Source organism: Ascaphus truei, chromosome 2 (genome assembly GCF_040206685.1).
Source record: "Ascaphus truei isolate aAscTru1 chromosome 2, aAscTru1.hap1, whole genome shotgun sequence".
NCBI classification, from domain to species: Eukaryota; Metazoa; Chordata; class Amphibia; order Anura; family Ascaphidae; genus Ascaphus; species Ascaphus truei.
In genome coordinates this window covers 300,477,981-300,492,607 of record NC_134484.1, presented here as the reverse complement: position 1 = coordinate 300,492,607, position 14,627 = coordinate 300,477,981, and the positions used below count along the sequence as shown (strand labels likewise).

Below are 14,627 nucleotides of genomic sequence, written 5' to 3'. Positions count from 1 at the left end.
AGTTTTGTTTAGAAATGAAGATAAAAAGTACTCGATTTTTTTTAATAAGCTACCACACTTACAGCAGCTCTATCTACTGCAGCGTCTACCCTACTATCTGTATGTTATTAGTGGTTTGGAGAGTTCATTGCACCTCATCCGAGATAGGCACACCAGATTAGCACTACATCAGTCAGTATTGCACTGCCTTCGGAGGGCATTATCTATTTTACCACCCCACCGAGGTATCCTTACGGCCATTATTTTTAAAATTTCACGCTCTAGTGTTGGTTCATTTTTTGAGTCTAATCACTCATATCTGGACTCTACAGCGTTCTATTTTATTCTTTGAGTATGACTCTCTATTAAAGTGTTTTTTAATAAGTACATCATATCTATACACATACCACACCCATTCCATTATACTTGGTTCACTATTGTGCGCTGATTCTGTGACTATATGGTGATAGAGTGCTCTCTACATTGGGGTCCTTTCTCTCCCTGTTCATTAGCACCAATCACTCTTATTACCTATAGCAGTAGCGAGGGTCTCCTTCCCATCCCCTATCCCTCCCCCTGCCCTTGGTTTGCGATTTTTTGAATAATGCAAGAAAATGTAACCTCTAATCCAGGTGTGCGCAAACTGGGGGGATTTTTCTGGGGGGGGGGCGTGGCAATTGCAGCGGCCCCGCGCTCTTCCCCGAGGCATTTAAATTAAATGCCGGGGGACTGCACGAGGCCTCTGCAACCTCAATTTACCAGGATTCAGCAGGCTCCTGGTCGTGGGGTGATGTGACGTGTCAGATGACGCCGCGGGTCACGTGATGCTGGATCACGAGAGAGGGGGGCGGTGCGAGCGCTGGGGCCAGCACATGGGGGGTGGGCACAGCAAAAAAACTTTGCGCACCTCTGCTCTAATCTATACAAACTTTCCATGCTGTATGAGCAGCTAAACTTTTGCCAACAAAAGTAATGCTGACTAAAGGTGGTTTAATAATAATAATAAGCACTCTTAATTGTAATAAAACGTGTGTGTATATTTTTTTTTATTGATACAAATTTTCATATATTTAGAAACAAAACACAAATATAAAAAAAGCTAAATATACAAATCTAAAGAAAGTACTTACTTAAAATGTCCTCTATGTTGCCACTTTCCAGGTTTATTATTTCAGTTCTTGCTGGAGAGCATACCCAAGTTGCCTGAAAAATGGAAAAATATTTTCAAATCATGAGTCAATAAAAAAAAATGTATTTATAATATTAACATTATAAGCTATAAAAAAAAAATGAGGCATACTGAAACTCGTTACAATGGGGATTTCTTTTTTGTTCAAATATTTAATATATTTAAAAAAATTCTATGTATCCATGCTATACTTTTGCTTAGCAACATTGGAAAGAAAACTGTGAACAAAACCATGAAGTATCTAATCATTTTACACCTTTTTTATAGAGTATTCATGTAGTCTTCCGTTGTGTATTTAAACAGGAATATATATTTTCATAAATACAACCCTGTTCATTCTCTGGTTACCAAGCTTTATCCTGAGAGCTGCAATGTAGCATTTTAAGTAATTTCCACAAAACAACACAATTCTTTACTTCCATTGTACACTAGAGGGTATAAGTAATCCATTCTCCCCTGTGGCATTATTGGCACAAATTAACATCTCATCTGCTATGCAACCTACGTTTACATTTTAGCTCATTCACCCTAAACATCTACATTTACCTTTCTTTCACTGGAATGTACTGCTTGCCAGCAGCAAACTTTACCTACTTTTACATGAAGAAATTATTTTTATGCCTGCCAAACATCTTTATCCCATTTCTAATCCAGATTGACATGTTGTTACTAATACCTGAAGTCCTAACCCCACAGGATCATGGGGTTGCTTTCGTCCCCAGGTACTCCAGGCATTTTCCACTGTTCTAATCTGCCAACGCTTTGTGATTTGCATAAGGCTGGCAGGCAACAGGAAGCATACACTTATACTACTTGCTTCAGGAGGCTAAAGATGTAATTGTAAGCAGTCCCAGGAGGCAAAAAGACTGAAGTTGACGAGATTTAAGAGCCCCTGAAGTTTGGTTTAAAAACCATCAATCAGGGAATGGGTCTCTGATAGAATTCCCAGACGTCTTTTTAATGAAATATTGAATACGGGATTTGGAGAGAAAAAATACATTAAAATTAAGATTATGAGAAAGTAGGAGGCATGCAACATGGTATACGAATATAATCACTTGCTTGGAAAACACAATAACTCATGCCCAATGACAATATGAAAAGATCATGGATCTGTGTTTGTCGTTTTGCTGTTTGGCTTTAGATTTTTATACACTATATTTAAAAAAAAAAAAAAAAAAGACATTCATTTGGGGAAAAAACTGGAGTATAGAACATAACTGCTATTAGTTACATTTTCCTAGATGGGACAGAAGATTCAAGCTAATAAAAATAATTCACCATTCCCATTCAGTGATTTATTTCCCCCCTCCCCTCCTTCTTTGTAAGACCACATTTTCAATATGTTTTATGTTTCTTTTTGTATGTATGCTTTTATTTTAAAAATACACCAAGAGCTGTCTGTAGAAAGAACTTAACAGAACACGGTATTTGAGAGGTGATTGACATGCTTAAAAGAAGGAGCAAAGGAGAAATGCAAATGGAGCGCTCAAAATCCCTGTTGCATTATACTTGGTGATGAAGATACTGTGGTGACAAAATAAATGAATCAGGCTTTAAGGTCTACCGAATATATACCTTCAGCAATCTACCGTCTCGATATTATTATATTATATTAACCCATGGCTGTCCTTATGAGGTTTCCTGTTTGTCATAAGCAGAAATGGGCCACATTTTAGCCGAAATCCAAATCTGCCACGACTTGGCTAGTTTGTTTCAGCCGTGCAATTCTGTGGATCAGTCTCGTCACTGAATATTTGTCCCAATGGATTAGGAATCCGGAAATAGAATCCTAATCCACAAACAGAATTTTTATGGTAGTATATAGGTAGGGATGCAGCCTCAAGTTTAAGCCACTGGTTTGTAGGCAGGGCTTGGCTAGGGCTTCTGCAGTACTAGAAGTCAAACATTGCCCAGGACATACTTGAAAACGAGAGGTCACTCTCAATGTATTACTTCCTGGTAAAATATTTTATAAATAAATAAATAATTCATACATTATTTACGTAATAAAAAACTTGTATCTTAACCATTAACCTGGACTGACCCCCGTGTCTGTGTCCAGTTCACTCCCTGGGCTGGTGTGGTGCATTCCTGGCCTCAGTGGCCTTGGCTTGTGTCCTGCACGGTGTCTAGTATACATATGATATAGCAGTATATTAATAATTATATTATAATATTAACAACAATACTGTGTCAATTAGTTTTAAGGAGGGTTAAACTTTTACACATTTAGTTTCTCTCATTCTTTGCACGCACACGATAGAACAGGAGATTTTTCTGACTTATTATACAGTAATAATATAGCAGCAGATCAGAGTCTGTTTAACCCTAGGCTAGCTAGCAAGCCTAGTATAGCACTAGCATATACTGTATAACACGTGAACAAATAATAATATCTCAAATAGTAATGGATGCAAGTTTGAAGAACTTTTTGAAAGTAGACAGGGAGAGGCAAGAACAGGTGGACAGTTTTTTTTGGTCATGGTCGTTGTGGTTTTGATGGTGAATTGGATAAAGTTAAATTAGTGAAAGGTGGTGCTGCTGGTGCGCCTACTAATCACAGCAAGAATAAGCAGAAGGACACTCATACTGTGACTGAATCCCAATTTCACTACAGAAGGTCGACCTCCCACCTAGACAATGAACGTCCAGTTGAGATTTAAAATGGAAATGGGAACTTCAAGAAGCCTAATAGGGCCCCCGGCTACTAGCGCTAGTAGTACTTCTGAAACGAAAATTGGTAATATGGAGAAACATAATATTGAGAATGTTAATTACACTGTCAGTTCCAGGGAAAAGCCAGGCCCACAACCACCACCAGTGCCAGCTGCTGTTCTGCCTGTTCTGCCTGTTACTGCTGCCAAGCCCACTATGAAGTAATCTGCAAAAGGCACATCATTCTTGTATCTTTGCAAAACAATTATTAACATCAAACAGGCTTTGGCATTGATGGCTCAAGACTCTGAAGAGGGAGAATCACAGAGATTTGACTGAGGAGCAGGGGGGTGGACTTGATGCTTATTAATCCATTCAAATAAACACTTGTTATGAATGATGTGGATTATGATGACGATGTCGCTGATGGAGTGAAAGACTGATTTAAGTTGTGATGCTGGGGCACTGTTGGTGGTGGGTGTGATGATAAATGTGGTAATGTTTTAAACTGATGCTCCTGTGATAAGTGTTAAAGATTGTGAAAATACAGATTCAACCACATGTAAAGCGAAAACTCCAAGCAGTTTATTAAATTCATTGTTTAATAAATATAACCATCATCACAAGTAACATTGATGTTACTTTCCCCCTCATCAGCAGCACACTCTTTTACAAAGACTTCATCATCACTAGTACCATTGACAAGTCTTGGTTCTTGTGGTAATGACGATGACTTGGGACCAACATCGACTAGCACGATTACATTTTGCAGCATCGAGAACCACCGGTTACGTCTCTTGTTGGCTGTACTTTCAATGCAAGAGCTATTATGTCGCTTTTTTTCCCCAGCTCTCAAAAGGATCAGACTACAGCTACATGTAGCTTGTATCTAACAGTTGTGAAAAGAGGTACACCGGTTACCCATCTTTGCACCTCTGCGCCCACCACCACCATTCAAAGTAGTAGACAAACTTATGATGATTATGGTGTGGGTGCTAGCGCTATCCTGCGCAGCAGCAGATTGCAAACCAGACATGTCACTACTCTTTTAGACCCTCGATTAAAAGACAGACTGAAAGACTTTTCACTTCATGGTAAAGAGACTGTGACAAATTGCAAGGCGAAGCCAATTGTGTCCAGGCAGTTTTGGAAAATGAGGAAAGATAGAGCGGTGGTGGCAATGAAGGCTCACAGAGCAACCTTAGTGGGCGTACCTTCCACACACAAACCGACAACATGGCGGATACTGCCGCTTTCTTCCTCTCAAGCCAAGTGGCTTTTGGTAGTGGTGATGATCGGTGGCAGAAACAGCAGCAGAAGTTGTGGCCCATCACTATGGGAAACGCTTTATCACTATGGCATGGTTCGCACTAGTGCACAAACAGCAGCCACCTCTAATACTGCTTTGCTATGTACATGGTGGAGACATATATGGGTGATCATTCATTCCTGCCTCCTGACTCTAGTCCTCTTGCATACTGGGCTGCTAAAACACAAATATGGCCTGCTCTTGCAAAAGTGCCAGTGGAGTAGCTGAGCAAGTGTGTTGTCAAAGTGTTTAGTGTAGCTGGTGCAATCCTAACCGACCGCCAGTCAAAACTATGGTAGCATTGAAAGACTCATTTTAATCAAGATGAATCAACATTAATCATCAGAAACGTATGTGCACCCAGCATTCAAAAGGCTCAGAAGGAGAGGGTTAATTACAAAGATCACTACAACACTACCAGTGCCACCAATTCACTAACATGCACACTACCAGTACTATAGCATAAAATCATGCAACAATATCTGCCTGCTGGTATCAATGCCCACAGCAGTGATTTAGCACAACTTGTACCAATGCTGGCGCTGTCCTGTATGTGCCATTGGCACAGCACTTAGGTTCTTGTGTTTATTAACATATGTCCGAGTCCTAAACCAGCTACTGTTCCATCTCAGTTACACATGGGTGGGAGGGACACACTCACAGTAAACTACGTAATAACCTGAGAATACTAAGTCGGCACTCAAGTGTTATATCTGTGTGCAGTCGGACCTTGGAGGGATGGGGTGGGGTGGGAAGAATGCCCCCGGCGCAGCAACTGACTGGTTGCAGGGCGGGTGAGAAGGGCGAAGGAGGGAGCATGATACAATGTACTACTGTATAGAATTATATTAAATATATTTATACATCATAATTACTGTATGTACTGCATATATTATTGCTTTCATACAATATTCTGGATCATTTTGGGTTAAAAAGGCCTTCTTGGCCTTGGTCAGGAACGCAACATCAATTTATAACATTGATGCTATGGGAAAAAGGGTTTCGCTTTACGACATCACTTTCCAACGCTATTTTCAAGAACGCATTATGGAAGATAACCAAAGACTGTATAAGCAATATCAATTATTGGAGGATGGAAGGTGATTGGGGTGGGGGTATCTTGAGGGGATTTAAAAGGTCTTTTGGGAGGGGATTGGGAAGGACTTCTTGGTGGCCTGGATGATTTTGTTCTCTTGAAGCTCTTTAAAGGAGGTCTGCACAGATGCTTTCCTTTTCTACCTGTAGAGCTCTCTGTAGCAGCTGATTAGGTTGGACCTCCTTCAACTGACTGAAGAGCTGTGTTGGGGTCATTTTCGTTAAATATGGTCAATGCACTATCAATATGCTTAAATGCCTCACTCAACAGTTTTTTTTGTTAAAGCTTTACAAGGAGGAATTTCTTCAACAGATTGTTGCACCTCTTCATCTGTAATTTTTGTTATTCTAAGGTCCAGGACATAGTAAACTCAGCGTCGCTGAGGCGGGCTGAGCCGCGCTGAACAGATGCACAAAGCCCCTGCATCTGTAATCAGCGCGGCTATAGTTTCTCCCTCCACATGCGTGCTGATGCGTGCTGATGCGTGCGGAGGAGGAGAAACTTCCGCTCGGGGAAGCGGAGGAACGGTCACGTGACCGCTCCCATCCAATGGGGCTGCAGCCGGTCCACCATTATTCACTTCAGAGCAACCAGACCGCAGCACCGAGGTGTGTGTCTGTGTGTGTCTGTGTGTGTCTGTGTGTGTCTGTGTGTGTGTCTGTGTGTGTGTCTGTGTGTGTGTCTGTGTGTGTGTCTGTGTGTGTGTCTGTGTGTGTGTCTGTGTGTGTGTGTGTCTGTGTGTGTGTCTGTCTGTGTGTGTGTCTGTCTGTGTGTGTGTCTGTCTGTGTGTGTGTCTGTCTGTGTGTGTGTCTGTCTGTGTGTGTGTCTGTCTGTGTGTGTGTCTGTCTGTGTGTGTGTCTGTCTGTGTGTGTGTCTGTCTGTGTGTGTGTCTGTCTGTGTGTGTGTCTGTCTGTGTGTGTGTCTGTCTGTGTGTCTGTCTGTGTGTGTGTCTGTCTGTGTGTGTGTCTGTCTGTGTGTGTGTCTGTCTGTGTGTCTGTCTGTCTGTCTGTGTGTGTGTCTGTCTGTCTGTGTGTGTGTCTGTCTGTGTGTGTGTGTGTCTGTCTGTGTGTGTGTCTGTCTGTGTGTCTGTCTGTGTGTGTGTCTGTCTGTGTGTGTGTCTGTCTGTGTGTGTGTGTCTGTCTGTGTGTGTGTGTGTCTGTCTGTGTGTGTGTCTGTCTGTGTGTGTCTGTGTGTGTGTCTGTCTGTCTGTGTGTGTGTCTGTCTGTCTGTCTGTCTGTCTGTCTGTGTGTGTCTGTCTGTCTGTCTGTCTGTCTGTCTGTCTGTGTCTGTCTGTCTGTGTCTGTCTGTCTGTCTGTCTGTCTGTCTGTCTGTCTGTCTGTCTGTCTGTCTGTCTGTCTGTCTGTCTGTCTGTCTGTCTGTCTGTCTGTCTGTCTGTCTGTCTGTCTGTCTGTCTGTGTGTGTGTGTGTGTGTGTGTGTGTGTGTGTGTGTCTGTCTGTGTCTGTCTGTCTGTCTGTGTGTCTGTGTGTCTGTCTGTCTGTGTGTGTGTGTGTGTGTGTGTGTGTGTGTGTGTGTGTGTGTGTGTGTGTGTGTGTGTGTCTGTGTGTGTGTGTCTGTGTGTCTGTGTGTGTGTGTGTGTGTGTGTGTGTGTGTGTGTGTCTGTGTGTGTGTGTCTGTGTGTGTGTGTCTGTGTGTGTGTGTCTGTGTGTGTGTGTCTGTGTGTGTGTGTCTGTGTGTGTGTGTCTGTGTGTGTGTGTGTCTGTGTGTGTGTGTGTCTGTGTGTGTGTGTGTGTGTCTGTGTGTGTGTCTGTGTGTGTGTCTGTGTGTGTGTCTGTGTGTGTGTCTGTGTGTGTGTCTGTGTGTGTGTCTGTGTGTGTGTCTGTGTGTGTGTCTGTGTGTGTGTCTGTGTGTGTGTCTGTGTGTGTGTCAGAGGGGGGAGAAGGGAGAGAGGGTGGGTGGAGGGAGAAGGGAGAGGGAGGGGGGGCAGAAGGGAGAGGGAGGGGGGGCAGAAGGGAGAGAGAAGGGGGCAGAAGGGAGAGAGAAGGGGACAGAAGGGAGAGAAGGGAGAGGGAGGGTGGGTGAAGGGAGAGGGAGGGGGGGCAGAAGGGAGAGGGAGGGGGGGAGAAGGGAGAGAGAGGGGGAGAAGGGAGAGAGGGTGGGTGGAGGGAGAAGGGAGAGGGAGGGGGGGCAGAAGGGAGAGGGAGGGGGGGCAGAAGGGAGAGAGAGGGGGGGCAGAAGGGAGAGAGAGGGGGCAGAAAGGAGAGAGAGGGGGCAGAAAGGAGAGAGAGCGGGGGCAGAAGGGAGAGAGAGGGGGAAGAAGGGAGAGAGGGTGGGTGGAGGGAGAAGGGAGATGGAGGGGGGTTGCGCGGCCGCCGGGGGGGGGCGGGGAGGGGGGAGAGGAAGGGGTTGTGTCTCGGAGCAGTGGTGCAGCAAGGTGGTGTGTGTGTGATTATATATGTGTGTGTGTGTGTCTGTCTGTGTGTGTCTGTCTGTGTGTGTGTGTCTGTGTGTGTGTCTGTGTGTGTGTGTATCTGTGTGTGTGTGTATCTGTGTGTGTGTGTGTGTGTGTCTGTGTGTCTGTGTCTGTGTGTGTGTGTCGTGTGTGTGTGTGTCTGTGTGTGTCTGTACATACACACACACATACACACACACACACACACACACACATACACACAGGTTCCACAGTGACACACAAACACACAGACCACTTCAAAGTGACACACACACACTGACAGCTACCAAGTGACACACACTCAGTGATACCCGCCTCCCAAGCGCACTTGCTGTCTCCTCTGCCAGGACAGCAAAAAGCTCCTGGTAGAGCGAGCGGCAGCAAGCAAGAGCGAGCAGCAGCACCTAAGCGCTTACTATGTCCCAGGCTTAATTGTAGACGCTCATTGCTTAATTCCTTAGAATGTGATGCCAGCAACTCATCAACATCCTGTTTCCACCTCTAAATTGAGATCTTTACCCATTTGCACAAAACTTTGAGTAACCTCTGCAATGGTCTCTGTAAAACCTTGGAAATCAGATATAAAAATCAGGTCTCAATTTGTGCCAAACACCATTTAAATTTGATTGTTTCATTTCATCCCATGCATCACCAATGTTTTTAACTGCATGGAGAATGTTGAAACCCTTTAAAAATTATTTTACGGTTGGACCTCCTTCCTCATCAGTTGTCCTGATGGCGATGGCATTCGCCTAAGAAACTAGGCCTTCAAGGAAGCAATAACTCCCTGGTCCACAAGGCTGGTGTTGGGGGGCATGAACAACAATGCAATAGATCAGGCCTGCACAACTCCAGTCTTCAAAGGCCGCAAACAGGCCAGGTTTTCAGAATATCCCTACTTTAGCACAGCTGGCTCAATTAGTGGCTCAGTCATACTGAGCCACTAATTGAGCCAGCTGTGCTGAAGTAGGGACATCCTGAAACCTGGCCTGTTTGCGGCCCTCGAGGACTGGAGTTGTGCAGGCCTGCAATAGATGGACAAGGGCACTGCGGATTTTCAATCAAAAAATGTATTATGCCATAGAAACACGTTTTGGCCTTCTTGCCTTTCTCAAGTGAACACCACCATAATGTTTGGCTGCATGTCATCCAGAAATACAGGATGGCCAGAAACATTGTCCAGGAGTAGCAATGCTTTAAAAGCAAGAGTCTTCTTGAAATATAATTCAGAAGCAGGAACCAGTCCTCAAATAGACTGTAACCCAAACCTTATGGTTGGACTTCCAAATTCACTGCAAGTGTGGTCTTAAGTGCCCTAGGATTTTCTGCATTGTAGACAATCAAGGTTTTTATTCTTAAATCCCCTACATTTCATCCAATCAAAAGAGTAAGCCTGTCCTTGGCAACTATAAAACCAGCCATAGATGTTTCCTCTTTTGCAATGTAGGTTCTACAAGGCATTTTCTTCCAGTAGAGCCCAGTCTCGTCTACAGTACATTGAACAATTGACGAGCGCAATATCCTCTATAATTTTATGCTAATTTAGCAGGGGAAAGATTTAGCTGCCTCCTCATCAGCACTAGCAGCTTCCCCAGTCACATTAATGTTATGCAAGTTTGTCCTGTCTTTAAACAAGCATAAACCAGCCCTTACTTGCAGTGAATGTTTCATTCTTGGACCCTTTTCCATGCTTCTGCGAATGTCCTCAAAAGCCAAAGCCTTGGCTTGGATTATGGCTAAACTAATGGGCACATGATGCTGGGATTTATCTTCCAGCCATACGATAAGGAGTTTTTCAACCTCAGCAATCCATCTATCACATTGTTTTTGCTTGCATAGGAGTTGAGCCCTTAACCTGTTCCAATATTTTTGCCTTGTCTTTCAGAATTGTCACAATTGTTGTACGAGGGATATCCAACGATCGGCCAATTTCCGTATTGGACTCGACTTTTCTATGAAGGTTTACCTCCAAAGTAACAGGCTTTCTATTGTGTTTTTGAGCACAAGCATCACTGGCATTTTTACCTTTGTCAGACAAGGTTAAGGGCTAAAAATACACCACAAAACATTCACAAAGACTGAGCTGGGCAATTTCGCTCAACTGCGTCTATGCGATTTGATGATCAGTATGTATTATAAAGCATCGGATATGCAGTTTGTCGAAAAGTGAAACGTTGCAAAATGAATGCATGTAACTGAATTCTAATACGTACAATACAGATTACACAAGCACAACATATCATTATATAACTATATAAAATCTTTAAACAGTAGATCAGATCGTGGCTTGGCATTTAGCAACATTTAAGACTTACATTTTATGTTCAATTATCACAAAAAACTGAATTGTACAATTATCTATCTTTAAGTGTCAATCATAGACGGTCCCCGAGAGATCCACACACTTGCTGGGATGTGTTCTCTAATTAATAGATCATTAGTAAGAAACAGTCTCTTACAGGTGCCTCATGCCCCATACGGTCTTAATTACTTTCTGTAAAGAAACCAATTTGCTGTTTAGTCATTCAAATAAATATCCCTATTGATATCACTCATAGCATATTTTAATGTATGTCACGTTAAAGGCTCATTTAAACAAAAGACAGGTTTTAAAACTAGGCGGTTATTCTTTCCAACAAAGATTGACTTGTTTAAATTATGCGCACCACATAGCGGCTTAAATATTTTACATTTTCTCTCATTGGAAGAAACGTTTTGGCTTCCAATTGAATAAATACACACAATGTTATTTCACAAGTGGGGGGGGGGGGAATCAAATTAAATCAACCCTGTCACAAGTATTTTTAAAATGACTTTATTGCAATGAATGTTGCAAAGTTCTCATCCTGTACCCGAAGACTTTCACTGTAATTATAATGCATTTAGAACAATATTTTGTGGCTAAATACAGTGAAGGGGGAGGAGGAAAAAAGGCTTTACTCGAATCCAGCTTTGCCAAACCTGACCTTCGAGGCACAACCATAATGTTTCCCTTCACAAAGTGTGTATACTGCATACATCTATATTTATAAATACATATGTATGTATAGAAAACAGAAATATACAATAAGCGCAATCACACAAAGAATTACAAATGATAAAGTTACCACATATACTGGAGGGTATAATACCTCACAATCTAACTTTCCCTGACTCAGTCTGCAGCCAAAAGGTCTACCGCTCCACGGGCTGGTAACAGATAGATATCCCAACAAGAATGACCTAGGCGCAAGCGGAGACAAGAAAAACAAACATAGAGTAATACGTTCTAACAATTTCACCACCAGAGGGTAAGATATGCACTTACAGTGTGTAAGATATAATCAGGCCTTGTATCCACTCTGGGATCTGGAACAATTATGAAGAATCTGGAACATCCAGCAGCATCTCATCCGCAGGAAGCGTATCCTCGTGCGTAGTGTCACATGTAGGAAGAGAAGTGGGACACATACATAGTGTAACACAGTTTATTGTAAAATTAATAAAAATGACAATAGGTAAAATACTCACACTTTGAGAGTTATCATAAAAACTTTTGAGAATTTTGAGCATCTCACACTCATCAAGGGTGGGTATCCGTGGATCTATAAACAGTCTATGTAGGTTCCCTATATAATGTCCTACTAACCAACCCTTGATGAGTGTGAGATGCTCTAAATTCTCAAAAGTATTTATGATAACTCACAAAGTGTGAGTATTTTACCTATTGTCATTTTTATTAATTTTACAATAAACTGTGTTACACTATGTATGTGTCCCACTTCTCTTCCTACATGTGACACTACGCACGAGGATACGCTTCCTGCGGATGAGATGCTGCTGGATGTTCCAGATTCTTCATAATTGTTCCAGATCCCAGAGTGGATACAAGGCCTGATTATATCTTACACACTGTAAGTGCATATCTTACCCTCTGGCGGTGAAATTGTTAGAACGTATTACCCTATGTTTGTTTTTCTTGTCTCCACTGTCGCCTAGGTCATTCTTGTTGGGACATATGTATGTATACATCCATTTCTGAGCACCCAGCAACATTTATCACTACATTTTAGTTTCACTATAAACCATGGGCGCGCAAACTTATTTTCCTGTGCCCCCCTGCCTTTCTTCTGTTCCTGCGCCCCCCTTACCTCGCGTGTGACGTCACATGACCCCCACGATGTCATTTGACGCTGTGTTGCCATGGTCATGCGTCCCGAAGCCGGCTGAACCTCGGTAAGTAGAGGTTACAGAGGCCTCGCGCGGTCCCCCGGCATTTCATTTAAATGCCTCGTGGAAGAGTGAGGGACCGCTGCAACCACCCGCGCCCCCCAAAAAATCACGCGCCCCCAGTTTGCGCACCGCTGCTATAAACCATACTTTTCAGGCATTGGCTTGAAAATTATTCCTTTTATTTAATTTTTGTTTGTATTTTCTTAAATGCATATGGGTAATTTGGTTTCATTAGCCACCATGTATTAAAGCTATTACTGTGCCAAGGGGTTTTTGCGCTTGACAAGACTGAATTTCAACTCAAATTCACACAGATTGGAGCACGCTGACAGATAGGGACCTTTGGCAAAGCAAGAGTAGTTAAACTTTGCGGCAAAACAAACTACACCAGATCAAAATCCTTTTGGTTTCAATTGTGGTTAATAAATGTGTATCGAGAGTGATACACCAAAGAATCCCCTTTAGATAGGCGCACTGCAGACCTGAAAATAAAGACGGTCAGGGGTAGGATGTGGTGTGTATAAATAAAAAACTTTATTAAATATTTGTGTATAAATAAAAACTTTATTGAATATTAGTGTAATAGTGTACACAAAACAGTATATAGTGCTGTACTATACACTGACTAATAATAGACTGCTGTTGGTCTATGTCAACCTCCGTCAAGCGTCTCACTGTGCTCCCATTAGTTCTGTCTCCCTTGAAGTGTGAAAATCTTGGCAGATGCTCTAAATGTCAATAATCTAGATGGGTTATTGTAACCCTATGACATATTGGTAGGTATAGGCTCTACCGAGACTAACAGAGAAGTTCACGCAGCACATCAACGTAATGTGCACACTGCGCATGCGTCATGTAAGTTAAAACAGTAGAGTCTGTTTATATGCGAGTTGCGAGTGAGCAGCTCTGCGGTCACATGGGCACCAAAAAACCCCGCGCAGGTGAGCCCCTACTAAAACCGCTCTAATTGCGGCTGTAGGGGCTCAGTGCTGAGCGGGAGCGTGCGTCAGCACGCTTCCGCCAGCAAACGCCAAACATGGCCAAGGCCTAAGGCTAAGGCTGAGTCCATGGTGACTCCAGCCGTGTGGAGGCGCGCTGAGGCAAAGCGGGTGCTTTCCCTGGCCTTAGTTCGCTCGCCGTCCGGGGGCGGGCCAGTGACGTCACGGAGCTGGTTCGCCCTCATTGGGCGAACCGCTCACGTTACCGGCCCGGCGCTCCCGTGAGCTCTCAAACTAGAAATTTGGTAAGACCTACGCCTCCGCACGCCTGCGCGAGCCCCTGCTAAAGCCGCTCTCATTTCGGCTGCAGGGGCTCACTGACAAACGTCAGCGCGCCTCAGCGCCTGAGCGCTGACCATGGACTTAGCCTAAGAACTGTTGTGGTGTCTTTTCCCAATGAACTTTCCTTTCCATATATCAAAAAACTGCATATTAAATCATCCAATAGCAAGTAGAATGTATAATCTTGGTAGTTATTAATACATAAACCATATTTGTGTCTCAATAATTATGGGGTTTATGAAGTAATATTGCTGAAATGAAGTAAACCAGGCTAACCCACAACAGAAGTATGAACAATACTGTAGTAAATAAGTCAAATATTGCAAATGAATAACAAGCAATGGCATTTAAAGCTACAGTAAAAAAACAAAAGAGAATACAACTTCATTCAATATGTGCATCAATACAATCTACACACTGACAAGTGATTAGCTAAGTTACTGATCAACCCGATCTCCAGTAATCAATCGCTGAAATTCGGCTGGGGGTTCAC

The 14,627-nt window shown here is 43.0% G+C and overlaps 1 protein-coding gene across 1 annotated transcript in view; it reads right to left on the bottom strand.

The window, feature by feature from the left end:
* The window catches only part of ERP44 (endoplasmic reticulum protein 44), a 77,285-nt gene that overhangs the window by 36,904 nt on the left and 25,754 nt on the right, over nt 1–14,627 (bottom strand). Inside the window, exon 2 of the mRNA XM_075586408.1 lies at nt 1,110–1,182. Within this exon, the coding sequence (XP_075442523.1) occupies nt 1,110–1,182 (73 nt within the window). The remainder of the gene's footprint in view (nt 1–1,109; nt 1,183–14,627) is intronic.